This window comes from Diabrotica undecimpunctata, chromosome 2 (assembly GCF_040954645.1).
Source record: "Diabrotica undecimpunctata isolate CICGRU chromosome 2, icDiaUnde3, whole genome shotgun sequence".
NCBI classification, from domain to species: Eukaryota; Metazoa; Arthropoda; class Insecta; order Coleoptera; family Chrysomelidae; genus Diabrotica; species Diabrotica undecimpunctata.
In genome coordinates this window covers 43,718,772-43,746,695 of record NC_092804.1, presented here as the reverse complement: position 1 = coordinate 43,746,695, position 27,924 = coordinate 43,718,772, and the positions used below count along the sequence as shown (strand labels likewise).

The window sequence follows — 27,924 nt, the reverse complement described above, 5'->3', positions numbered from 1 at the left end:
TGAAAAAATCAAAATTTATTTTGTCAGACACAAATTGTAAAATTTTTAAAATATTCGAATAATTTTGTGTATGAGTGTAGGTATATGGAATTACCTTCTGTATAAAATGTGAACTTTCTAAACAACATCTCTATAGTTAATTACGTTTTAACCACAAACAACAAAACATTTTAACACTTTTTGTATAAAAAGTCACTTTGAATATTTGGAAGTGAGGTAAAAACTTTTTTAGAGATACAAAAAAACCAAAACACTCGAAATAGTAAACAAACTATTTGATATTCTTATTTCAGTGTGGCAGGTGTAAAATCATGACTATGAGATATGTTATGACCAAGAATTCTGTATTTTATGTAAGTAAATATAATTAATACATAATTTCAATAAAATTTAAATTTTAATATTTTTAAATTAAATAGAGGATATCTGCTTCTACAAGCTAAAGACTGCTTTTGATAATGAAAATAATAAGTCTAGTGTCAAAAGTATATAATAAACAAAATATGAAAAAGATTAAACGTAATTTTTTACTTATACATAATATATAAACAATGTAAGATCGCTACTTGATTTTAAATACTAAAGACGAAGAATACCGGCAAATTATATGGAAAAGTGACACAGTTTTACTGAAAAAGCATAGAGTATCTCTAAAATGAGGGTTTATTATTTAGGGGAAATATTTTTGTTTATTTGTTGCTTAGTTATTGCAAAAAAAGCTTCAAAAATCTATTTTTTGAAAATTTTTTAATAACTTTTCTAAAAATGCACAAAAAACTTTGATGTCGCTTGGGAATAAGTACAATTTTACAGATATTCAGCTATATTGCCAAATTGAAATTGTTTATCCTAAAAAGCTTTTATCTGAAACGTTATTATACGTAAACTATTTAGTACAGTGAATGAAGGTAAAAATCAACTATTACCTCCGATTTCGGTGAACCTCCATCGATTTGCATGAAAATTTGGGATTGAGTATATTTTACCCTCAACTTCAAAAGTGACATATGCTCAACTTGCGCTTTTTGCATTTTAGGTGTGAAATCCACCCCTTTTGTTAAAAATGGTAAAAAATGCAGATTTAAGCATTCTGGCATAAGTAATCTCGATTAATTAAATAAAATAAATATTTTGCAACATTTATAAGCATGATTTATGATTTTAATTAATTTTTCAACCCTTTTAGCAACTATCCCTTAAATCGAAAATCATTTTTTATATTTCTGAAATATCAAATCGCATATTAATATTACCCTAATAGTTTCTTTAATGTTTATGATATAATTTTTGATTGGCTGTGAAATCATTAAAATCATTAAAAACCAACCCCTTAAATCAGAATCATTGAAAAAATTAATTTCAAGAAACTTTAATTATTTGAATAATACATTACTGAATTGAAATCTCATTTACTGAGTATTAAAGTATTTATTTATTTATTTATTGCGTAATTTTGCACCCTTAAAAACTACCCCTTGTCATAAAAATAATGGAAAATGTTTTTTTATTAGCTTTAATAATTTAGAAACTTTTTATTGGTTATGATAAACTTTATTAATATATTCCAAACTTTATTAACATTATTCTTTCAACATTTCCTGAACAATTTTTTCAGTTCTTATGTGACTTATAAAAATTTAAAAATAAAACTTTGGAAATATACAATATACTGAAATATTCAATAGACACACAGCGTACTAGAAAGTCCCACTATGTTTTTGAGCAGATATATAGAATTCCTTTCACTAGATACTTCTATGTTCAAAATATACATACACACATCCACACATGTATATTTCGTGAGCATATACCTATCGACACGTCTACTTATTATTACCTATCTTTTTTCCTATATATACATACAAAATCTCTACTCCAAAAATTTTTCTAAAAAAATTTTATTGATTTTTTTATAATAACTCCGTTAATTTTTATGATATCAGGTTCATTCAAAAACCATTTAAAAGGTAATTTCAAGGGCTATAAAGTCGTGTTAAATTTAATCTTTTAAATCCCTTATTTTTTAAAAGATAAAAGGTTAAAGGGCTCCGGTTACATGGTTCTCGAAGTACACAAAAAATTAAAAAAAAGAAAAATCTTTGTTAAAAAAAAACTTCAAATTTTGTTCTCTATCATTTTTTAAGTATATTGAGTATATATGGAGTTATTCTCAAAAAAAATGAAATTTATGAAAATTTCTGATTTTTTTAAATCAAATTTTTTTTCAAAAATATGCATTCTAAACCGGTCAAAATTTTTGATATCATGACTTATGCTAAAATAAAGAAAGTCTTATAGGGATTAGTATAAATTTTAATTTTTGTGGAAATATTTTATTTTTCACTTTTTCCAAAAAAATTCGAAAGGTCCTCATAACTTGCTTAATTTTGATGCTATCAACTTCTTCTAGAGCTCATTTTATAGGCATTTCTGAGTACTTTGAAAATTGTTCAATAAGTATATTTTATAAAATGCATTGTTTTCCCGTTATTTAAGCTTGAATATTCAGATTTGAGTACTCGCCGAAAAAAAAAATACATTTAATTACCTATAACTCACTTTGAATTAATATTAAAAGGTTTTTCAAGCAGGGAATTTATTAAATTTTTTATTAGCTTCAATTTTGGTAATGACAACTTTTGTATAAAAACTTATAGTTTTTGAGTTATTTATAATAACTTTATAAGATAAATTTTGTTTAGATTTGGTCCCTCTATCGATTCCTGGGGTTATTTTTAATAAAATAATTTCCATCCCAAGAAGGGGTGGCATCCACACCCAGGTTAAAAGCGCAAGTTGACACATGTCACTTTTGTTTCTTAAGGTATCGTCTAACTACTCACCAATTTTCATGAAAATCGATGGAGGTTCAACGAAATCGGAGTGAAAATCTTCAGTGACTGTACTAACTGGGTCTATAGTATTTTTCATATAAAAATGCGTGCACGTCATTCAAGATTTACGACGTCAGAACCCCACAGCGTTGCCAAAACATCAGAATCGTTAGTAAGTGAGGAATTTTTAAAATGTCAACTATTTGCCAAACTATTATATCAACAGTAAATACACTTAGTTTTAAGATTACTGCAACACACTAAAATACATAAGAAAACATTTTAATACAAAATTATATATTCTAAATTTTAAACTTACCACTTTTAGAGCATTAATAATAAAAACGTACCGCCATTATTTCTTGTTTAAAATAATCTATCTTATATAAAAGGTTATCAGCTTTCTACAGACTATTTAGTTGTTTTGGCATAGCACAATCACAATACACAACAATAATTAGTTTTGAAAGCTATTAATCTAAATTTAATATGTATTTATAAATACAATTTATTAATATATAATATATTATGATCAAATTGTGTAAGAAATCAAAACATAAACAAAATTCTTACTCGTCCATATGTGTAAGATCTGGAGATAGCGCAGACCACTTAATATCGCCTGTGATAACTCGATTCGGGAAAGTATTGTTTAAATACTCCCTAATTATTCGAGCGTTGTAAACTGAACAGACGTCTTGATGAAACCGAATACTCTCCAGATTTACATTAGGAAGATTGAGAATAGCGGGAAGAACATAATTCTGTAACAAATCGAGGTATACTCTACTATTCAAGTTGCCCTCAATAAAAAATGGACCTACTACGTGGTCTCCTAAAATGTCAGTCCAGACGTTAACTTTTTGAGGACGTTGAGTTCGGTAAACAACACTTCTGTGCTGGTTTTCCTGCGCCCAATACCTCGTAATGGAAAGATTGTGTGGAAACAGAAGATTCATCAGTGAATAAAATGTTTTGAATAAAATTTGGTTCATCATTAGTCTTCGTTATTAGAGTTTCATAAAAATACATTCTTCGAAAGTAATCGTCTGGATAAAGCTGCTGCGTTTTCGAATATTTAAAATTCTTGTAAGCGTGCTTTTTCCATACTTTCGTTACAGTAACATTGCTAACAGCTAACTCTCTAGCAACGCTTCTACTTAAACGAGTTGAATCTACCTCGATTTTTGCACAAAATTGTGTATCCCTGTATTCTCCTTCCTCAACTTTTTCTGGTTACACTTCTTGAACGTGACATTTTTGCAATTTTTGAGGCAATAACTCTCAAAATGTTTAACAATATTATGAATTGACTACGCAAGGAATTAGTCTCCCCTCAAAAAACACAGAAAATAAATCTACACACCGTTGTCCAGAATTACCACCATAAAACCATTTTATTATTTGAACTTTTTCTACGGGCATATAAGCAATGTTGTTTAAAAAAATGAATTAAAGATCTACGCTGTTAACGCTTTAAACAACCGGGTCAAATTGTTAGCGACGGGTCAACGAAGCAGGTTGGTGGAAAGTCGACGGCGCGCAGGTTGCAATTTATAGGGTGTTTATCTAATTTAAAACTTAATGTAGAGTATCACTAGAAAATATAAATGCCAATGAATTTAAAAACTGGGAATTTGTAATCAACACCAAGAAAACAAAATAAGAAAATAAAGTGTGTATCATTGGAAGGTAGAGAAATTATCAAACATTGTAGCACATATAGGTACCTGGATATTACAATCTCAAAAGATGGAAACATTAACGAGAGGAACGGCGACTGGGTATCGGAAGTCATGGAAAAACATTTTAAACAGATTTGTATATATAGAAAAATAATATTTTAAATTATATTTCTTTTAGTTACAGAAAGACGCTTGGACTGATATAAAAGAATACAAAGATGATTACAAAAAAGTAATAACAGAAAGGGAAATGTATCGGCTTCCGTTTCTCCATCAATCACCACAGGTAAGTCTTCTAAATAGAATAATTGTTAAATTTGTTGAAGTTGTCTTAAAATAATTATTAACTTAATTACCAGTAAATAAATGATTATAAGAACAAACTGATTTTTAACATGTTTATGCGTTTCATCAAGCGTTTTTGTACGCAATATGTTACATAAACCCTAAAACTATATACTTTTAGACCAGCTTTATTAAAATCAGTTGGCCGTCTCAGAAACACTGCAAGAAAACATAAATCTGTCACATTTACTTATGCAATAACCTCAGGCAGACTGCCGCTTCAACTTCAACCAATTGGTCGGGTTCTAACACCACCAGTACCATAGACAAATTTTTTAATAAGTTTTTTGTGGAGTCCAATGTTTCGTCTTTTATGTTTTTTTCAAAGAAGTTTTTGTAACTTAACTTATATAAAGAGAAAAGGAACAACTGTGGATTTTTCCACCGAATGGGATCTCTCTTAAATAGTGGTGCTTTTTAAAACTTGACCATTGCTCTGAGAATGGCTTTGTAAGCCAAAAACGCTCAGCTAGGAAATAAATGTTTAAACACTTCAAAATACTTTTCTTCTCCTTTCTTTGAAATATTAAAAAGGTTTTAATAAATCATTACGATTATAAAAAATAAATATTTTTTATATGCTGCAAACATTGATAAACAATTAGACACATTTGAAAAAATAATATGAAATGATTAAAATATCAACAAAAATAATAAAGAAAAAAAAATAGGATACTGTGACTTTTAAATAATAATTTAAATATGACACTTGTTACAAACTGTTATATATTTTTAATATTCTACATATACGTATTTATTGCACCGAATACAAAACTTTCGAGATTTCCTGCATTTACTTCTGGCGCATAAAAAATATCGCTGTTGTCTGGCAATAACAGGAACAAGTTGTTCATTACCTACTTTTAATTCTGGTAAAATGGTTAACATGAATTATTTTACATTCGAATGTAATGACTTGCCATTTTGGTACCTACAAATTATATTTTTGCTAACTAATGGTTGGTCCAACTGTTGATGCCACCAATGTCCAGCAGATGAAAAAATATTGCCATAGGCCACCGATTACTTTTTCTTTGAGTCGTGAACTCTTTTGCCAATTTATCTATTGTATCCACTGCACCCTTCGTTTTATTGTAGTGTACCGGTTTGTAATCTGTTTCTTCTCCACTTATTTTGTCATCGTTATGTTCTGTCAATAAAAGAATAACTGCTTCATTTTTCTTTGGGACGTAAGAAACTAAGGTTTTACTTTCCATAAAAGCAAACATGCTTGAAAAGTCTTTCTAATCTCTTGCTGGTAGTTCTTTTGTTATAATAAGGTTTATTTTTGCGCAGTGTTCCACACAAGGTTACATTTTTATCTAAAAGCTTATCGGCTAACTCAATACTGGCAAAAAAGTTATCAGTAGCTTTCCATATCCTGCAGATAAATGGTTACCTTTGTCCTTGGCCTTCCTCAGGTTTGTTTCCTTCCTTGCCTAAAAGTATAAGTTTTACTATATTGCATTTTTTTGTTCATGAAATAGCTTACCTAAATAAATTTGCATATTGGCTGTATATGCCGAACTAGAATCAGCCTAGACACAAATCATTAAACCGTACTTGTCCGGTTTATTGTTCATATAAACCCGAAAAGAAGGCTTGCCTCGGAATGGGACTAGCTGCTCACCACGCACAAGTCTTCAGATGGATTTAAATATTTCTTGCAATTTGATACAAAACCATCAAAGACATTTCTGAGTGCGGTAAAGTTATCAGTGCATTTTGTTTCTTCTCTTTTTCAAAATTATATAAAATCTTAGGCAGCACATAATCTGTTGCAATATGTTGCGAGACATGATACTACAGGATGACATAAAGTTGGATCTTGGTTCTATAATACACATTTCGCTTTAGCAGCGTGTCAGGGTCCAAAAATAACGAGCAAACCAATAAATGCTTCTAGTTCTTCTTGCACAAAAGGAGAAAAAGCCTTCCCATTTTTTGCCTAGTATGATTCAACTTTTTTATTCATCTCTAATAAAATTACATTCATCTTGCGAAGAAAATAATTCAAAAGCTTCTTTTATGGTAGAAAATTGAGAACTATATCTAGTCAATATCATTTTGTATAGTACATTTTCTTTTCTTTATCCTCGTAGTACGTGCAACTCTTGGCCTCACACTACCATCTTTAGATGTATAAGTTGGATTTTTAGTATAATTCACTGATTTATTACTGATCTCAATATCACTAACTTGCAAAATACTTCATCTACCTCATCAATTTCTGCCACTATATCAATTTCTTCGATATCACGTGAACTATTGTTGTGAATTTATTAAAAGGTTCAATATTTATAACACTTACGGATTTAATTTATTTCTTTATTTATATTAACTTATCTGACAATAATTTATATATATCCGTACGTAACAAATTCGCGAGCGCGTCTTCGGAATTAACTGTCCTTCCAAATAAAATGTCCTTTATATATGCCATTGCCTTTACGCTAGAATCATCGAACAGCCTTCTCGATTAGCGGCGAAATTATAACGGTAAGGCAAACGGGTATTTTTACATCGGCTCGACCGTTTCTGGAAGGTCCCTTCAGGTAAATTTTTGCCGGCTAATCGAATACTCTCGTAAAATCTAAAACAGAACAGCATTAGTCATAATATTTACGATTATTTTAGGCCAGGATAATTATCGTAACATTGCCCCCCTCTTAAAAGATGGTTCCTCCTGGAACCTTGTCGGGACTGGAACCGGAACTATATGCTGGTATCGGCAACTGGACCCTCTTTTACAACTTCCAGTTGTATAAAAATGACAAGGGACGGTTTTCTTTCCGCACCAGTAACTATGCGGATTGCAACAGACTAACACCTGGACTTCGGTGTCTTTAAAGATCTCCTCCACCATATTTCGGATAACCCTCCAATCTAATTGGCGGCACTCCAACTTTGGCATGGCTAACTTTTGCACGTCGGACTCTAGTACGTGCTCTCTCAATTGAAGTAAGGCTTCCCACACATCTCGGTAGGTAGGTTGGTCACGGGCAGTGTCTTTTGTTACCAGGTAGAAAAGGTAACGTGATGCATCTTGGAGTTTCAAGGTTTTACCGGGAGCTGGCACCTGGCATTGAAGTTCTGCAACTCGACCAAACTTCCTTCGAAAGACGGATGCCAACCCTGGTGCGTCTTTGATACTGGCCGGGATGGTAAGGGCCAGCGAGTAGTCATCGGGGAGCGCGAGTAGATCTTGCTTTTCTTCAGTGGTAACACCATGTCTTGCTTTACCGGTACCTCCATAGGCACCCATGAATTCCTCAAACGTGAGGTCAGACACGTCTTGGACTTGGTTTACTTCCACTTCTTCATCTACGTCGTGGTCACCTTCGAAAGACGCCAGCCGGTTATGGTGTACTATCATCGGCTTTCCCCTCGGAATCTTGCTTATTCGGTAGATGACATCGTTGATCTTCTCCATGATGAGGTATGGACCTTCCCAAAACTGCTGCAATTTGGGAGAACAACCTTTTCGCTTCTTGGGATTATACAGCCATACTTTGTCGTTCTTCTTAAAGCAACCCTTTTCGGCTTGTGTATCGTACCGTTTCTTCATTCGGTCGCTAGCGATCTGAAGGTGGGAACGGACCAACTCATGTACATCGTCCATTCTTCTTCGTAATTCGATCACATAATCTTCACCTGCTACATCTTCTCCAGGTCGACACCCAAATTCTAGATCACAAGGTAGTCGTATTTCGCGTCCGAATAGGACTCTGGCTGGTGTCTGGCCCGTTGATTCGTTAACAGCAGATCTGTAGGCCATTGTGAAGAACGGAAGGTATTGGTCCCAGTCTCGCTGATGATCGGACACCATCTTTGTCAAATACTTGCCAACTGTCCTATTCATTCGTTCTACCATACCATCCGATTGCGGATGATACGCGGTAGTTCTTGTTTTCTTCATGCCTAGTCTATCACATATTCCTTGGAATAGATCACTTTCAAAGTTCCTGCCTTGGTCACTATGGATCTCCAAAGGCACTCCAAATCGGCTGATATATTCTTGGATCAACTTATCTGCAACGGTGGCGGCCTTCTGGTCTGGAAATGCGTAAATCTCGACCCACTTAGTGAAGTAATCCATTACTACCAACATGTACTTGCCCCCATTTTCACTTTCTGGAAATGGCCCTGCAATGTCCAAAGCTATTCTTTCAAACGGGCTTCCAACATTATATTGTCTCATAGGAGCTCTCCTTTTCCGGTGAGGCCCGTTACTCGTAGCACAAATAGTACATTTCTTACACCAGTCTTTTACGTCGTCGGAACTGTTCATCCAATAAAACCGTTCCCGAATTCGCTGAAGGGTTTTCCTTACACCAAAATGCCCTCCCGATGGACTGTCGTGTAACTGACGAAGTACTTCGGCTATTCTGCTCTTTGGGATCACCAACTGTCTTCTTTTCTCTGAACCGTCATCATTTTCCAGGACTCGTTTGAGCAAGCCATCTTCGATGATAAATGAGTCCCACTGGGCCCAATACGTCTTAACTAATGAGCATAGGTTTGATATTTCCTGCCAAGGTGGTCGACGGTTTTCCTCTTTCCATTTTCGGATTTTCTGTATAACTGGATCTCTCTCTTGTTCTTCCCTGATCTTAGTAGGCGTCCAGTCGTCGTTGACAATCGTCGTTCTTAGCACTGCCGCTTCCTTGGATTCCGTTTTGTTGCAGTGGGAACACTCTGCTGAGCATGGCCTTCTGGAAAGAGAATCAGCGTTTCTGTGGCTAACTCCGGCCCGGTGCTCAATCTTAAAATCGTATTCTTGGAGTCGTTCGATCCACCTGGCTATCTGACCCTCTGGATTCTTAAACTGCATCAACCACTTAAGGGCGGCATGGTCGGTTCGGATTAGAAACTTTCTGCCATAGATGTATTGATAGAAGTGCTCTACTGATTTAACTACTGCTAGAAGTTCTCTTCTCGTGACGCAATAATTCCGCTCAGTTTTTGAAAGAACTTTACTAAAATATCCGAGGACTCGTTCCTGTCCTCCTTGAATCTGAGACAGCACTCCTCCAATTCCCACATTACTTGCATCCGTATCTAAGATGAACTCTCCTTCTGGCAGTGGATACCCCAAAATTGGTGCTGTTATTAAATGCTTTTTCAACGTTTCAAAGGCATTTTGGCAGTCTATATCCCAGCGGTATTCTCTTGCTTCCTCTGTAAGTCGCGTTAATGGCTTAGCGATATCTGCAAACTTCTTAATAAACCTCCGATAGTAAGTACATAGTCCAAGAAAACTTCTCACTTGATGTTTGTCAGTTGGTTTTGGCCATTCCTTAATGGAATCGATTTTTCCCTTATCCACGGCCACTCCTTCTTTACTGACTATATGACCCAGATAGTTGACTTTACCTTGAAATAGCTGGCACTTCTTGGGGTTTAGCATCAATTGGGCAGCTTTAAGTCGATTAAAAACGTTTTCTAAATTCCTCAAATGATCTTCGAATGTCTCCGCCAAGACGATTATGTCATCTAAATAAACCAGGCATGTTTTCCAAGATAACCCTCTCAACACATTTTCCATAAGCCTCTCAAATGTCGCAGGAGCATTACAAAGTCCAAATGGCATAACGTTGAATTGCCACAATCCACATCCTGTGGTGAAGGCTGTCTTTTCTTTATCGACTGGGTCCATTTCTACCTGACAGTATCCAGACTTCAAATCTAAAGTAGAAAACAATTTACTTCCAGCCAATGTGTCCAATGTGTCATCGATCCGAGGCAGAGGATAACTATCTTTCTTGGTAACGTTGTTCAGCAGACGGTAATCCACACAGAACCTCGTCGTTCCGTCTTTCTTCTTAACCAGGACCACCGGAGAGACCCATGGGCTCGTAGAAGGTTCTATCACCCCGTCTTTCTTCATTTCCTGAACAATCGTTTCAGCTTCCTCTCTTTTCGCCTGTGGTAATCGTCGAGCTGTTTGACGAATTGGTTTAGCATTACCAGTATCAATTTTATGCTTAACAACGGTAGTTCTTCCCGTCTTTCCTCCTTTCGGTACGAAAATATCACGATACTGCCGAAGAAATTCCCTTAATTTCCTTTTCTCCATCTGATTTAGAGACTGTCCTGCAACTGAAACCATTTGGTCGAATTTGTCGTTGGAATTATCAGATGTTGTCGCCTGACGGATTATGGATGTCACAGGTACACAAGTTCCTACTTTTGTCTCTTTCTTTATGGTCACTGGGTAGTCATTGACATTGATAAGCCTCACAGGAATTTCCTTAGCCAAAGTCACCAATTCCTTTCCAATTATGATTCCACGGCCAACCTCATCGTCGTGGTTCCAAGGCTCCATCATAACAGGTCTCCCTTCGTCCACAATTCCCTGTAGCCGCGCTACTATGACCGTTCCACTTCTCGCAGGCACGACTGTATCTTCTTTAATGGCTGCTTGCACAGTGTTGTCATTATGTGGATGGAGAAATACTTCCTCGTTGCCAACTTTGATTACCTTATTCTTAAAATCCAATTGGAATCCATGCATATTCATTACGTCCATTCCTAATATAACATCCTCTTCGATGTCAGCAACTATAACAGTATGGACAAACTTTTCTGCTCCAATTCCCAATTGTACCTGGACTTCTCCATGAATGTTGGCATTTTCACCTGTAGCGGTCCGAAGTCGCAACCTCGTTGGTAACAGTTTCTTTCGGCTGTTTATAACTGTCGGACGTATAATGGTTCTGGTCGCTCCGGTATCCACCAACAACGTATGCTTTTTACCATTTATGTCTCCATCTACATATACACTATCTTCACGACATTTCAAAGAAGCTATTAGTATGAGAGGGTCTTTGGAAAAGTTCTGGGTCGAAGCTGCCCCCCTAAGGCTGACCCGTTCTAGTTTTCCTGATGGTGAGTTTCTTGATTTGCGTCGTACCTAGGGTGTTTACAGGAGCTTCGTACGTGTCCTATTTCGCCACAATTCCAGCATCTGATGGTCTTCGTTTTCTTATATGTCATGCTTTTCATCATATTAACGAGCTGGTCAAGTTTATCTTCATCTCCTTCCTCTTTTACAGTCCTAACTTTACTGTACCCACCAGAGGCCTGCGTAGCTGACTCGTATTCGAGGGCGGCGGATAAGACATCAACCAGCGTCTTGTGACGAGCTAATCGTAGTGTTCTCTGCATTTCATGATCACGAAGACCATCAATAAACGTTTGAACGGCCAATTTTTCCATCATGTCTTCGGGAGCTGTTGGATAAGCATATCGTACTAATCTGGCAATATCTACCTCATATTCTTGAAGAGCCTCATCTTTCTTCTGTCTACGATTTTTAAGCTGCGACTGATATACATGCTCCAAATGTTCGTGGCCATATCGCATATTTAACCTCTTCTTCAGTTGTTCGAAATCATCGGTCTCCTCTACTGCTATGGTCTGAAGCACATCTAAGGCATCTCCTCGAAGAGCGATAGTCAGGTTTACCGCCTTTTCTTTTTCAGACCATCCATTTGCTCTTGCGGCTGATTCGAACTGTTTCATGTAGTTGTTCCATGATGATTTTCCGTCGAAAGTTGGGACTTTAACATGAATAGAACCTCCACTTCCTTCAAATTTCGGCCGTGTCTCCAACTTACATTTCGTCTCGTCTTCTTTTATCTCCACTGTAATTGGATTGTTTCCTCTCTCTGCCGTCCCTGTTTCCTCCAGCTTCTTTTCCATCTCTTTCCATATCTTTTCTTCGAAGGCCAACATATCGGCAGCAACTTGGTTTTTTAACGAAGATATTCTATCGTCCAGGGCAGACATCTCAGAAGTGACTTTAGAGATTTCCAAAGAGATATTAGCAGAGACTTTGCTTTCCAGCGAAGAAATCTCGTTAGAAACTTTGTCTTCCAAAGAAGCGATGTCGCCGGAAACTTTGTTCTCTAATGATGCGATGTCACCAGAAACTTTCGAAATCGACGAGAGGACAGCATCATGTTTGTCTTCAAATATATAAGTCTCTGGATCTAGTCCTTCTTCTAGCAAAGCGTTCTTTAGTCGTTGGACTAACTCAGCCTTTTTTCCGGTAGAAGCTAATTCTCTGTCTTCTAGATGTCTTCTTAAATTAGTCACTGTCAGCTCATAAATCGTCGTCATTTTCACAATTTACAAATATTCACTTGTATTATTATTATAAGTCTAATTTATGTTCGATCCCACTTCTGACACCATTTGTTGTGAATTTATTAAAAGGTTCAATATTTATAACACTTACGGATTTAATTTATTTCTTTATTTATATTAACTTATCTGACAATAATTTATATATATCCGTACGTAACAAATTCGCGAGCGCGTCTTCGGAATTAACTGTCCTTCCAAATAAAATGTCCTTTATATATGCCATTGCCTTTACGCTAGAATCATCGAACAGCCTTCTCGATTAGCGGCGAAATTATAACGGTAAGGCAAACGGGTATTTTTACATCGGCTCGACCGTTTCTGGAAGGTCCCTTCAGGTAAATTTCTGCCGGCTAATCGAATACTCTCGTAAAATCTAAAACAGAACAGCATTAGTCATAATATTTACGGTTATTTTAGGCCAGGATAATTATCGTAACACTATTTTCTAGTACCGATTCACTAAAATAACTATCGTAAGCGTCTGTTTCTAATATCACCAATAGTTCTTCATCAGTTAACTTTTTTGGTGTATCACTCATTTTTATAAAGCACGTACAGGACAATCGCTACAAAGGTAACTAAACGGTAAACACACTAAAACTGTACTGAGATAAATAAACACGTCTGCGTAGCAGCTATAAAATAAATAAGGATTCCCGAGAGCGCTGACGTCGAGATACGGGAAATCTCCGTCTCTTGAACAATTTGGGGTTTATTTGTACCCCGCTTGGTTTTCAACATTATATATCTGTCGTTGCTTACCCCGTGCGACCCCTGTGGCGCACCCAGGGGGGGTTTTGGAGGTTAAACCCCCCCCCAGGACATATAAAGTAAAAAATATATAAAAAATAGTAGTAAAATGTAACTACTTGTCTTTCACACACAATACAAAAAATCCAAAACGCTAATTCAATAATTAAATTGCCACTTTTATGTAGAACACAATAATTATTGTATAAATACACAATCATTATTAGACAATAATTAATAATATTTTTCATTATATTTAGATATAGATACCTAATATTAGGCTTATGACAAAAGTAGACAGAACGAGTCTGTTGCGAGTAGCATGCATGTGTTAGCAGTAGAAAAGAGACATCTCTATGAGAGAAAAGAGCATTTGACAACAGCTATAAAAAAAGAAAGAAAGGGAAAGATCAATGGAAAGATGGCAAGAAGAGTGGAACAACAAGGAAGATGTTGTTCAGTGGACCAAGATGCCCAGCCTAAGGAACTGGGTAGATTGTCTGTTTTAGGGCGTATCTTCATAGGTTCAGAAAGACAGATACAGATAAATGCCTATACTGCGAATATTCCGACATTGTTACTTACACAATGCTGGAGAGTAGTAGATGTTCAGTGGAGAGAAACAGAACGGTATATAGAAACAGGAATGAACCCTGTGACTGTAAGAGAGATGATCGTGAAGATGACGGGAAGTACGGAGGGATGGAATAGTGTTCACAATTACATCCGAGCAGTTATTAAAAAGATAGAAGAAGAAGAGAAACACCAACCGGGTCAACGACAGAGATAAGATCTAGTTACTATTTAAATGGGAATAAGCCGCAATTGAAGGTTAAAATAAGTTTATTGACGTTTGAATCTTGGATCTTTCATCTTGCACTGATAACTTGTTTATACTCCAACAAATAATAGAAAAAAGAATAGCGGTTGGACCGAAGTACATCTAGCCTTCATCGACCTAGAAAAGACGTATGATACATTTCCAAGACTTAAATTTTTTCAAGCTTTACAACAACTCGACATTAGTCCATAACTTTTAGGAATAATCACAGAAGTAGGTATACAGGGATAACACTACTTACATAAAAATCGGAAATAGACTATCAGAGCCAATAAAAGTAACTAAAGGACTAAGACAAGGATGCAGTATGTCACCCTTACTATTTAATTTACATATTGAGGCAGCCCTCTAAAATTGGAAAAACCACTGCCAGGGAATGGGAATCCCACAGGAAATAAGGTATTGTTTTCCCTGAACTTTGCGGATGACCAAGTCAGACAACAAGACAACAAGTCAGTTACAACAAGAAAACAGAATATTTAGTTATCAATTCAGATGCAAGGTTTTAACTGTTGATAGACGAAAACGTGGAAATCAAACAAGTGGAAAAATTTAAATATTTATATGCACTCATTGCTAAGAACGGCTTAGGAGAAACCGAAATTAAACACCGAATTAATCAGGTAAAATTGTAGGATGTCTGAACTCCTTATGGTGGGATCGCAACATTTCCAAAAGGAACAAAAAAAGAATAGGGCAAAACATGGTTGAATCAGTTCTTTGTTATGGCTCTAAAGTATGGACAATTAATGCAGACCTGAAAAGAAGATTGTATGAAATGGATTATTTGAGAAGAAATGCTAGAACATTAAGGCAGGAAAGGAAGACCAACGAATCTATAAGAAATAACATGAATGTTACAGAAACGGTCATTGACAGAATAGAAAGTAGAGGTTCAAAATGGTTTGGACATCTATTGAGAATACCTGACAAACGTTGTCCCCAAAAACTTCACAAATGGAAGCCCCCTGGAAGAAGAAAAAGAGGTAGACCTCGACGCTCATGGAATGAAGGAATTAGAAGAGCGATATAATCGAGAGGTTTGGAGGAGGAGCATGCCTTGGACCTGGAGGATTGGTGGAGGAGAACGGGAATACGGCGATAGCCGTCTCCAAAATGTATGGTATTTACAAGTTGGATTAATGTCGAACGTCAATAAACTTATTTTAACCTTCAATTGTGGCTTATTCCCATTAAAATAGTAATTACTTTAAAACGCCACAAGAAAATAGCTTCAGAACAATATATAACATCTATATAAGAGAAGGGAGTGTTTCAAAAATGTCGTCAGCCTTACAGCGGCCAGCCCACTTTCGGTGTACGGTACGTGCGACAGTCAACTGCGCTAGTAAGAGAGGGTGTTGTTAGTTGGTAGGCAGGATAATAGATACCTGAATCTTTGGCACTGCTATCTTTAGTACTGTAAATTAAACTTAAACCCAAATTTTAGGGACTCAAAATGGAGGTAGCATAAAAAAATTTCAAAACCCCTTCCCCTCAGACAAATTCTGGGTGCGCCACTGTGCTACCCAAGAAACAAAATTGACTAAAACTTGTTGCAAATAAACAGCAATTTGTCAAACCTTTCTTATGCTAAATTATAATTATATTTAAGAAACATATCTGAAAATATTTTTAAAAATATCGCCATAAAATTGATGTCTGGGGTTCAACTGTACTCCCCTCGGGTTTAGTTTTTAGTAGTTAGGATTTTTTAAGTTTCTTATGAAGTTTAAAGTTCTTTTTCTCTGAGTGTGGGTTATTTCTTTAAATTTTTTGTGTATATTGAACTCGTCATGTTTTCTTTTCCATCCTTTGCTCTCTTAATCTTATATCATATGTGTCGATATTTTGTAATTCACACTATAAAATCTAAGGGTAATATGGCCTACTTTATCGATTAGACTGAAAAGGTGGCCCACACAGGTAATTTAGAAGTTGGTAGTTATCCTCACACGATTTAGGAACTTTTATTCAGTAGAAATATAGTTCGGTAGTTATAGACCATATAGACTATTAAATTTCTAGAAAATGAACGTTAGTTTCTAGATTCCGATAGAGAATTTACTTTCTGTTAAAATATTTCCTTTTTTATATAAAAATCATAATTCATTGTAGTCACATACTTATTAAATAAATTGTTGTGATATTATTTAATATAATCTTTTTGTAGTTTTCTTACAGACACCATTTGATTGAATATCTTAAGAAGGTATGTATAGAAAAGAAATTGAGTCATTGTTGCCTACATCTAGCTGTGTATTTATTAGATGTGTTTATGGATAGTCATTCCATAATTCCAGAACGAATACTTCTTGTAACTAATGTATGTCTACTATTGGCAGGTAAGTATCCAGTTTTTATATCTTTCTTTCTTTCTCTCTCTCTCTCTCTCTCTCTCTCTCTCTCTCTGTCTATTCAGCATTTTCCGTCAACATTTGAACATATGTTACTTCTAACTACTTCCACCTATCACTGTTCTGGAGCTCCACAATCCAGTTTTTCCCAGTTACTTTTCGGATATCACCTTACCAACGTGTTAAAGAACGTTCAGGTCCTCTTTTTGTAGCCCATGTCCCTTTTACAGTCCCATTCGGTTGTTCCTCCTGTCCATTGGTCAGTAGACGTCTTATTCATATGCACATATCCCTTTTAATTTTACCATTGTTTGCATTATGTCTTCCATTTTCGTCTGTGGTCGGATCTATTGATAGCACTACACACATGGATGTATTCGGAGAAAGAAGCAACGCCTCTACTCATTCTGACACTTTGTGGGGATTATCTTGGAAACGATTGTTGTCACACAGAGGATTTGCATATAATTTAGTGTCATCGGCAAAAATGGAAATTGCTGTTTACAATAACATTAACAAAAAATGCACTAACACGAAGTTTTACCACAAAAAAAAACATAAAAATCATTTGCAACTCCAAAGAGCAAGATCAGACAAGCAAAACAATTCTTTCAATACGAATAAAACAGACTGACAAAAGATTTCAGACTTCTAGGAGGGTTGTTGTTATGATCGTGCTAGATTTGCTGCCCATCTGTCTTCATATTATTATTTATAACAATATTATCCACATAATACGTGTTTGTATTTGTTATATATTTCATAGTTATACATTTTTCTCCAAATACCATTTTCACAGATGTCACCAAATAATGTTCCCCTTAGAATCAATCCTTCAAACACGCTTCTTCATTTGCTTTGGGCATTCCGTATGTCAGCACTAGTAAAATAACAGTTTTTTATATTGTTATTTTTGTTTTCTGACTTAAATTCCCGCTTCTTAATTGCCTACTTAACCCAAAGTAGTATTTACTGGCTAGAATTACCTTTCGTTTTATTTCCTCTAGAGTTTTCATTGGTAACTAGGGAGCCTCTTTCATGTCTGTCGCAGTACTGCGTAGTAATGCGATCAACCAAAATCTACAGCCCTTTTCTGCTGTCCTCAAGGAGTATCGTATCGTCTGCATATCTGATATTATTCATTAGTGTTCCGTTAATTGACATGCCTAGTGTCTCTTTAGGCATCTCTTCTGACCACGTAATAAAAAGTAAAGGGGCAGTACACATCTTTTGTCGTCGTGGACTGGGGAGACTAACTATCGTGAATTTGTCTATTAAAAGCTAGAATTTTTGAATTTGTAAGAAATTTTCAAAAATCTTCGCAAATTAAGGTCTAGGCAGATGATTTGGACTTAACTGCCCGTACGGCCGACAAAACATAGTTAATAGAATTTTCAACCCAATTTGATTTTTGAAAATTACATAATTAAGTATAAAACTTTGAATCAGACTTCTTTACAGCAAAAACTGAAGAAAATAATTTGACCATTCCGAAAATCAGTGAACTCAACAACGTCATTAATAACCGCTACCAACTAAATGACTATAAAATACTAGAAGTCGTTATGTTAAAATTTTTTCATTGGAACGTAATGTATCCAACTGCTCCACATTATGTTTATTATTATATTCAATCAGCCATAGATGAAGAAGATTTAAAGGACAAATGTATTGGGATGCGGAGTTTGTTTTATGACCTTCACGCTTGCGTGACCGAATATCTCGACAAGATCATACAAAGTAAGTATATTTTTACTGCCTATTTTACTTCTCTCGTTAAACTAGAGATCATAAAATTGAATCATTTTATAATAATAAGCCAAGTAATACGCATTCAATCAGATGGCCAAAAAATATAATATGATACAACAGATATAATATTGTCACGTTTTTCTGTGGGTTGAGCGATTAAACGAAGCACAACGTTGTGTAACTAACTTTATATAACTCCAAAAACTCACCCCATTACAAATATCACAAATTTCTATTACATTAATAATTACCGCTTACAATTCGCACTGATATCGCTTATAAAACAAATCGCCAATACTAACAATCAAAGGCCGCCTCGGCGGCTTATATAAATGAGAACAGATATTTTGGAACCATATCGGGCAACAACTCATCGAAAGAAACGATACGTGGAATATTTCCGGCAGTGAAAGGAAAGTTTTCGACTTTTCTAAAGCCGTAATATGTAAACAATAATGTCTACTTATTGAATTTCTTGGCCCGAACCTTTAACTATTTTTTGTCCGCCTAAAAATTGAGCTTTTTGCTTCACAAGTAAGCCAACACATCTGGTCGTTAATGATGTCTCTTATCTGTTGGATTATTTTGCAATAATAAACCTCAACGTATTATTAAAATAGATAACAAAACCTAAATTTTAAGCGTTTAAGGAAGCCGTTAGGTCGTCAAGAACCATAGTTATGACGGTTTTAATTTTAACTTTAATCTGAAGTATTAAATACTTAAACGATAATGTTGTTTAAATTGTAAGTTCTTAGAAAGTGACAAGAATTCAGATTTTAGGAAATGTAGAAGGCCTTTTAATACTCATCGATCTTTATTATATTGAAAAAAAAGTTTAATCCATGCAATTTTTGGGCAAAATGGGTTTATTTTAACAGTGCTAATGAACTAGAAATTTTCTCCTTTTTGTTCTTCATTTTAAGTGCTTTTCTCTGCAGAACGCTTGAAATATTCTTTGTAAATATTTTTTAATATTTTGTGAAATAGTATTATAAAGCTCTATACATTTTCTAAAATCTAAATTTTCGTCAGTTTCTAAAAACTTTTAAGCAAAATTAGCATTCACTTATTTAATAACTCAAATTAAAGTTAAAATTAAAACTACTATAACATTAATTCTCGACCACATAAAGGCTTCCTTAAACGCTTGAAATTTAGGGTTTGTTATCTATTTTAATACATAATTCGTTAAATTTTAATATTGCAGAATAATCAAACAATGAAGAAAAATCATTAAAGACCACATGTGTTGGCTTACTTATGAAGCAAAAAGCTCAATGTTTAAACGGTCAAAAAAATAGTTCTGGACGAAGAAATTCAATAAGTTGACAAGGTCTTTATTTTGGATGTGAAGAATTTAAAATTTGTCATTAAAAAAATGATTATGGTCTTATATAGAATCTGTTTTTCTATTATTGAAAGCCCTGTTATGTTCTGCTATATGTTTGTTAAAAGTTCTACCGGTTTGACCGATGTAAGTTTTTGTGAAATGAAATTAATCTGGAGTTGTTAGGCAATTAAAAATGGTGTATTTTAGTAACTAGTTCTATTCTATTTTTTACGGTAAATTTGGGTGAAAATTTAGTGTGTTCTAAAATAATCTCTAACAGTTTTTTTTTTAGTTTATATGATGGAGCTCTATAAAAAGTAACTACAGGTCATAGTGGGTGATCAGGTTTGTGTATTTTAATAAAAGAGTATAATTTAGGAGGCTATGAGTTCATGATACTGAGGTATTTCTGTTCTATTGAATTTACTAGTGATTTTAAATTTTCTAACGCCAGTTTAATTTGTTATTGATACTTCTCCATCCTGTCTTTGTTTATCGTTTCAATATTTTGATTATTTAAAAATTCTATTATTTTGTTATTATATTCTATTTTATCTACAGCAATAGTAGTTTTACCTTTGTCTGCTTTTGTAAACACTATGTTGTTTTCTATTGATTTATTTTTAATTGAAATGGCTGTTTGATTCTCTTTGTAACAGGACTTTTTAGTTTCACTACACACATTGGTAATAGATTCTGCAGTGACACTTTTTTCGATAATGTTGGCGGTTTTGTTCGGCGGTGTTTTATTGTTATATAACATGAATTTCCATCAAGTAATGGTCGATTCCAACACATTTCACAATGATGTTTGAAACAACACTCAACATGTTTATCATACATAACATAAAAGGTGTTTTTGTTGTGATAAGTCTTTTTTTATTTCAAAACTTTTTCTTTAAATATAATATACTATTCATGTGTCAGTGTTGAAAGTTACTTTTATATTCAATTTAGCCAAATAGTAAAAATTTCAATAATTTTCTTTAAAACAGTAGAGTTTGATTAAATTCTATACTAAAAGATAACTTATCCTAACTTATCCCAACACTTTGTTGTTGTTATTTGAATTATTAGACCACCACTCCACTAATTACACAATATGTTTGTAGATGTTCACTATATGCAATGCTATAAACCATCAAAATTGGCAGCAGGTATCATTGCTGTAAGTAGATTGGATATCGGTTTGTCCTGCTGGACAGAACAATTAGAAAATATCACTGATTACAAAAGAGAAGATATTGAAATACAAATTTTTATTCTAAAAGCTAAGTAAGTATACAGTTTTAAAATGTTCAGTGGGTAAATGTTATAAGTATATTGTAAAATGAAAAACAGTAATTAAAGAGTTTCCAACAAACCAAGGAATAATTAAGGGATAATTATAGGAAGCACATATAGGTATATTTTATGCAGAAAGTAATTACTTCTTTTGTTTTCTTAAAATAAATAAACTGATACCACCGGTTATCGAGGGATTCGACAGAGTTCTTGAATGTAAAGCTGGGCATTCACGTTCCGACTTGCGGTCCCACTTAGTAGGACTACTAGTTGGATATTCGTCTCTACTCACGTTCAGACTTGCTATCCAACTAGTGGTCCAACTTCAGTTCTAGTTTGTTTTCACGACGGTGTACAGCGCTTAACCAAAAAATGTGTCGAGTAAACACTACGCAAAATATAATTAGAGGGAGGAAAATGGCAGCATTGTGCTTGTTATCCTTATCATTTGAAAAAACGAAGAAAACATTATGGATGAAGAAATTATTTGTTGATCGTGTGAACTATTGTGACACGAAATTGCTCAATGTCATTGATGAGGATGATTACAAAAACTACCTCAGAATGGATAACTTCACTTTTTCGTTGTTGCTGGAAAAAGTTGGTCTACTCATTTCCAAAAAAGATACCGTCATGCGTGAATGTGTCAGTACTAAACAACGCGTTGTAGCAACTTTACGCTTTGACTTTTGGACTTTACTTCGGAAATCGTTATTAAAATATTTCGAAGTTGAAGACGAAACGTCAAATAATTTTAATTTTTAACTAATATTTAGTCTTATTTCCAATTAAAATAGTAAATTTGCATAAGATGCCACAAGAAAATAACTTCAGAACAATATAAAGAAAGTAACTTCTAATTTCAGTAAAACTATGATTTAATTTTCGTTGTTTGTTGATGATTCTTCTGTAGCCAATCCGGAGTGTTGGAAATTGTACCTGTGTGGGAGTGTCTGAAATAAAGCTATAGAAAGGAAAATGATTTGCCTTAACAAAAAGTAGATAATGATGAAGAATAGTGTATATTAATAGGGTAATTTTTGTGCAATTGAAAGTTTATTTTCTATTCAATACTTGCGAACTAGGGATGTTTGCGTAAAGTAATTCATAGAAATCTCATACGTAACAGGTGCCCAACGTTAACTGACTGAGGGAATTTTCGACCGACCTGTGATCCGCCTTCCAACTTCACCATTCACCATTCAAGTTGTCCCTCTAGATGTTTCGACTCGTACCACTAGTTGTCCAACTAATCCAACAAGCCCACTCACGGTCCGATTTCAGATCCAACTGTGGAAGTTGGACCACTATACAGCGTTCCACGTTAAGAAAATAACATTAGGCTTATGGAGATCAGTGTTGCCAAAACTCTTAGGCATGCGGTTTATTAGATTGTCGATATATGATTCATTCTAATCAGAGCCGTATTCAGCACTGTGTACTTGTAGTTAATTAATTTCACTAATAAAAGGATATGTATAGTTGAATACAAAATAATGCATTATCAATACCTGTTTCTTTAATAGACAGATATAGGTATGCATTTATTATAGGTCTAATAAAAATAGTTATATTTTACTATTGTTTAACATTACATATTGATTAACGCTTTAAATAAGATATAACTAAAAAAACAAGTGCAGCTTTAATTTTATTTTCATGTAAGTAATAACAACAATTACATACATAAAAATTTTTCCTTGTATACAGGGTGAATCACCACTAATGGAACGAAAGATTACAGCGAAAGAGTAAAAAAATTAAATTACTAGTTTGTAAGTTGATAAAAGCTACATTTTAAAATTATTTTGAAATATACAGGGTATCCCAATTACAGGGTTGTTACTTCATCTTTTGCGCGGTCGGCCGATACTTTTTTTACCGATTAATGATTTATCTCTTGCTATTTTGACCACACGTGCCTCCCCCATTCGGCTTATGTGGTTATTCCAGTCTTTTTTCTATTTAGTGTCCATTCATTTATACACTATACGTTATATATATATATATATATATATATATATATATATATATATATATATATATATATATATATATATCTAAAGTAAAGTATTCAACTAGTGAATTCAGAGGTTTAATCGGTCATTCAGGTTGGCAAATAAAAAAAGAAGTCAACTACTTCATAAGTTTATCGAAGACGTTTCGCTTTATATATCTAAAGCTTCATCAGTTCTCTAAAATATAAACAGATGACATAGATTTTATAAGAAATACAGATGTTAATAGTTCATAACTTACAACTAATATGTAGTATATTATCGATGTTATTATATATCTACTGTAAACTTTACTCATTATTTAAAACTAACTTAACAAAAAAAAAACAAAAAACACAAACTCTGCAAAAAATGATGTTCATATTCATAGATACGAAGATTAAAAAAAATTTAAACGAACATTTGGCTTCATTTAGAGATGGTTCTCCAATGAAAATAAACAAAGCACTGATTTATTTCAATCGACGCGATACCGAAATTTATATATATATATATATATATATATATATATATATATATATATATATATATTAAACCTAGAGCTAAGATTAATACTATGATAAAAATTAATATTAAACTCACCAGTTTTCCGGGTTGAACCGCGTCGATATCCATTGGGCCGAGCTTTCGACATCCTCTCTGATGTCTTCTTCAGGGCTTCCGAGGTTTCAGTCTCCTGAGTCCCCAGACACTACTACACTTATCACTAGTCACTTCACTATAAGACTTTTCGGATTTGGCACTTTGTGTCCGTCGATTTGCACACTATCACATAATTCACTCACTGCATATTAACATCATCCTCAACTTCTCTATCATCGCTATCACTTTCATTACTGTCACTGTCAACCGTCACATTTATTACCACAGGATCAATATCGTCCATCAACCCATCAATAACCCAAAATTTTTGCTCTTCCTTAATAGCAAGTTTACAATAGTTTTTCCAGTTTTCCACTGTAACTACACCAAATGCATTTCTTATTAATTGTTCCATAGCGGCGGCCTTAAACTCTGTGTTGTGTGAGGCAATATGTCTTTTGACTTGACTCCATACCATTTCAATTGGATTTAACTCACAATGGTATGGAGGTAGTCTCAGAATGGCAACATTTTTCTCTTTGCACATCTCGTCGATTTTATATTTTATGTATTTTTCTTTGTATGTGTTTACTACTTCCATGAGCTCTGATTTTAAATAATCTTCTTCAAAAAAGACATCTTTCTCCAGCAACCACGTCTTAATTTGATCTTTATTGAAGGCTTGTGTCGGAATCGCTTCTTCTCTCCTCGAATGGTACGAAGCGTTGTCCATCACCACAACACTTTTCTCTGGAAGATTAGGAAGCAGCTTTTCCTTAAACCATTGTTCAAATATAGGACCATCCATCTCATCATGATAGTCCGCTGAGTTTTTTTTAGCTAAAAACCAAAAAGCAGCATCTTCTACAAAGCCCAATTCGCTACCTGCATGCACTATAACAAATCGGGGGCCTCGTTGTGTCGGCTGTTTTAGGAGTGTTGACAACCCCTTAACAAACGCATCCCTGGTTGAAGTCACTGAGAGGTCCTTCCATTCTTTGGAAACACTATGTCCAACATTCACCCAAGTTTCGTCCAAATAAACGACGGTGTATCCTTGAGAACGAAATTTTTTTATTTCACGTAAATACTGATGCCTCCATTTTAGAATATCGGGCCGTTCAATCATGCTTGACTTTACTCCTCGTTTGCAAAAAACAAAGTTCATTTCATGGAGTATTCTCCACATTGTTGTGCGTGACATGTTTGCTAATCTTTGTCTTTTTTAACCAGTGCAAAAACTTTGTTCAATGTCGGCGGTAAATTTTTAAAGAAAAAACTATGCACGATGGCACGTAGTCGCGTATGAACTACTGCATCGTAAGTGAACTTTCTGTTGTTCACTCTACTTTTGGTACGTTTTCTTGTTTTTTTTATGGGCATTAGTCCTCCTTCCGCAGCTTCTTTGCGGATTTTAAAAATAGTACTAAAACTTACTCCTGTCATAGCACTTACTTTATGGGTTAAACTTCTTACAGTAACACTTTCACCACTTCTTAAGTTTAGGTGATAATTAAATACATTTAAAACAATTCGTTTTGCACGGATGTAGAAGATATTCCCTTGGCTTAATTTTTGAATTTCCATTTTCAATTAACATTTATCTGTAAAGTCAGAATAACAACTGAAGAACCACAAAGCCTTATTATTATTATTTAGTCTCAGAGAACGACATAAAATCGCTGGCATACGCACACCGTATTATTTTAAGTTGCAATTAGATATATGCGTTCCAAGCGGTCCGTTTATTTGCCTTTAAATATTTAATAGCCGACAAAGTGTAACATTTAACTGTAAAGTCAGAATAACAACTGAAGAACCACAAAGCCTTATTATCATTATTTAGTCTCAGAGAACGACATAAAATTGCTGACATACGCACACCGTACTATTTTAAGTTGCAATTAGTAATTAGATATATGCGTTCCAAGCGGTTCGTTTATTGCTTTAAAATCTTTAATAGCCGACAAAGTGCATGATTTAACTAAGCAATATTTTCTACTGATTTCTATGATTCATGGTATATGGTATTCTTACCGAAAAACAAATAAACTGTCGTTACTATAATTAAAATAAGATAAAATAAAATTATCTTTTGTAAATACTATTTATTTAATTAAAATCATTTTCCCTACTTTTCATCTCTTGTTTCGAATGGGCACTTTTGGCCAATTACGTTAAAAAACATTAATTTAATTCATGTCTGTGGAAACTAAAATACAAATTATACAGCCCTGACTCGTGCTTGTGTTCATCGTGGCATCGTCGCGCTTCTATCGTCCATAAGAAATACATGGCCCTATCTCCGCAATGTTATTTTCTTAACGTGAAACGCTCTATAGTCAGACTAAAAATCAGAATGTGAATGGCCTGTTTAACAAAACATCTTTGATGTAAATTGTATTTCAAAATTTAGCTTACAAAAATTGTAGAATAAATATCAATTTGATAATGTAAACAAAGAAGAGAAAATTACAAACAATTTTACAATTATAAAGTGGTTTACAATCTTTACTATAAATAGCAATGTATAGTATTTTTAATATAAAAATGTGTGCACATCATTCAAGATTTACGACGTCAGAACCCCACAGGGTTGCCAAAACATCAGAATAGTTAGTAATTAGAGAATTTTTAAAATGTCAACTATTTGTCAAACTATTATATTAACAGTAAATACACTTAGTTTTTTAAGATTACTGCAACACACTAAAATACATAAGAAAACATTTTAATACAAAATTATACATTCTAAATTTTAAACTTACCACTTTTAGAGCATTAATAGAAAAAATGTCCCGCCATTATTTCTTTTTTTAAATAATCTATCTTATTTGAAAGCTTATCAGCTTTCTACAGACTATTTAGTTGTTTTGGCATAGCACAATCACAATACACAACAATAATTAGTTTTTAAAGCTATTAATCTAAATTTAATATGTATTTATAAATACAATTTATTAATATATAATATATTATGATCAAATTGTGTAAGAAATCAAAACATAAACAAAATTCTTACTCTAAAAAAGCGGCAACACTTTAAACAATTTTGCCACACTCTGAACAGACAAAAAATTTGAATTATTCCCATATCAGTTGCGTACAATTGTCTATAATATTTAATTAAAATTATTATTTTGTGGAATATTAGACTTAGAGTTATTTCATGAAATTTATATTATTAATAATAAAAACCTTTTTGGTTATTTAATCAATATAATTCTAAAATTCCCAATATAATGATGATTACATTTTTCTGATTGTTATACCATGTTACGCCTATGAAAGATCGAGCAGTTCCGTATGGGTTTCATATTATTAGCTGTGTTAGGAAAATTTGAACTCTAGAGTTGACGTCCTGGAAATTTTAAATATAAGTGACGTCACTTTATATAAATTGTGACATATACGCATTTTTATATGAAAAATACTATACATGTATCTATTCACAATCTAATAGAACAATGTTTTTAGGTATCCTTTTGTGAGCTGTCAAAAATGTACTGGAGTTCATTCGATTTAAAGAGATACAAAAAAAAAACATTTTCTTTGTTTATCCTGTATACTAGAATGTTTTGTTTTACATTATTATTCAATGTCATTGATGATTCACAATATATCATCATGACATAATGCTGGCCAGGAGTGTTATAATATTTGAATATAATTTGTTAACTATTAAATAATTTATTATAATTTATGCAGTTTTATTACATACTTCTAGAAGCAACTATTAATGTTGCTTTACATAATAATGTAAAGATGAGTTTCCCAAATATTTTAATGTGGCATTAATACAGTTTATACTGAATTCTTCAGGGTTCATTTTCAAGTGTTAAATGTCAGTGAATCATGTCATTTATTTGGAAAAACTGCCTATCATAAAAATTTCAAATTATATCAAAAATATTAATAAGTATATATTTTATCCAAATTTTTAAATAATACATGCTTATATCTTTTGCTTTGTATAAAAAAATAATATT

The 27,924-nt window shown here is 33.7% G+C and overlaps 2 protein-coding genes across 2 annotated transcripts in view; one reads left to right on the top strand and one right to left on the bottom strand.

The window, feature by feature from the left end:
* Nucleotides 1–27,924, bottom strand: part of LOC140434475 (8-oxo-dGDP phosphatase NUDT18) — a 43,290-nt gene that overhangs the window by 13,157 nt on the left and 2,209 nt on the right. The gene's annotated exons all lie outside the window — the stretch shown is intronic.
* Nucleotides 177–27,621, top strand: CycJ (Cyclin J). The gene is made up of 7 exons (XM_072522774.1): nucleotides 177–216; nucleotides 294–353; nucleotides 4,698–4,805; nucleotides 16,783–16,954; nucleotides 18,428–18,706; nucleotides 21,164–21,326; nucleotides 27,413–27,621. Exons 2-7 carry the CDS (start codon nucleotides 312–314, stop codon nucleotides 27,459–27,461), a joined length of 813 nt encoding a protein of 270 aa, XP_072378875.1. The 5' UTR covers nucleotides 177–216; nucleotides 294–311; the 3' UTR covers nucleotides 27,462–27,621.

Excerpts from the sequence above, each read along its gene's own strand:
- CycJ (XM_072522774.1), top strand. The coding sequence starts at position 312 with ATGACTATGAGATATGTTATGACCAAGAATTCTGTATTTTAT. Across the intron at positions 354-4,697 it reads CCAAGAATTCTGTATTTTAT|TTACAGAAAGACGCTTGGAC; the intron begins GTAAGTAAATAT and ends TATTTCTTTTAG. Across the intron at positions 18,707-21,163 it reads TCTCGACAAGATCATACAAA|ATGTTCACTATATGCAATGC; the intron begins GTAAGTATATTT and ends ATATGTTTGTAG.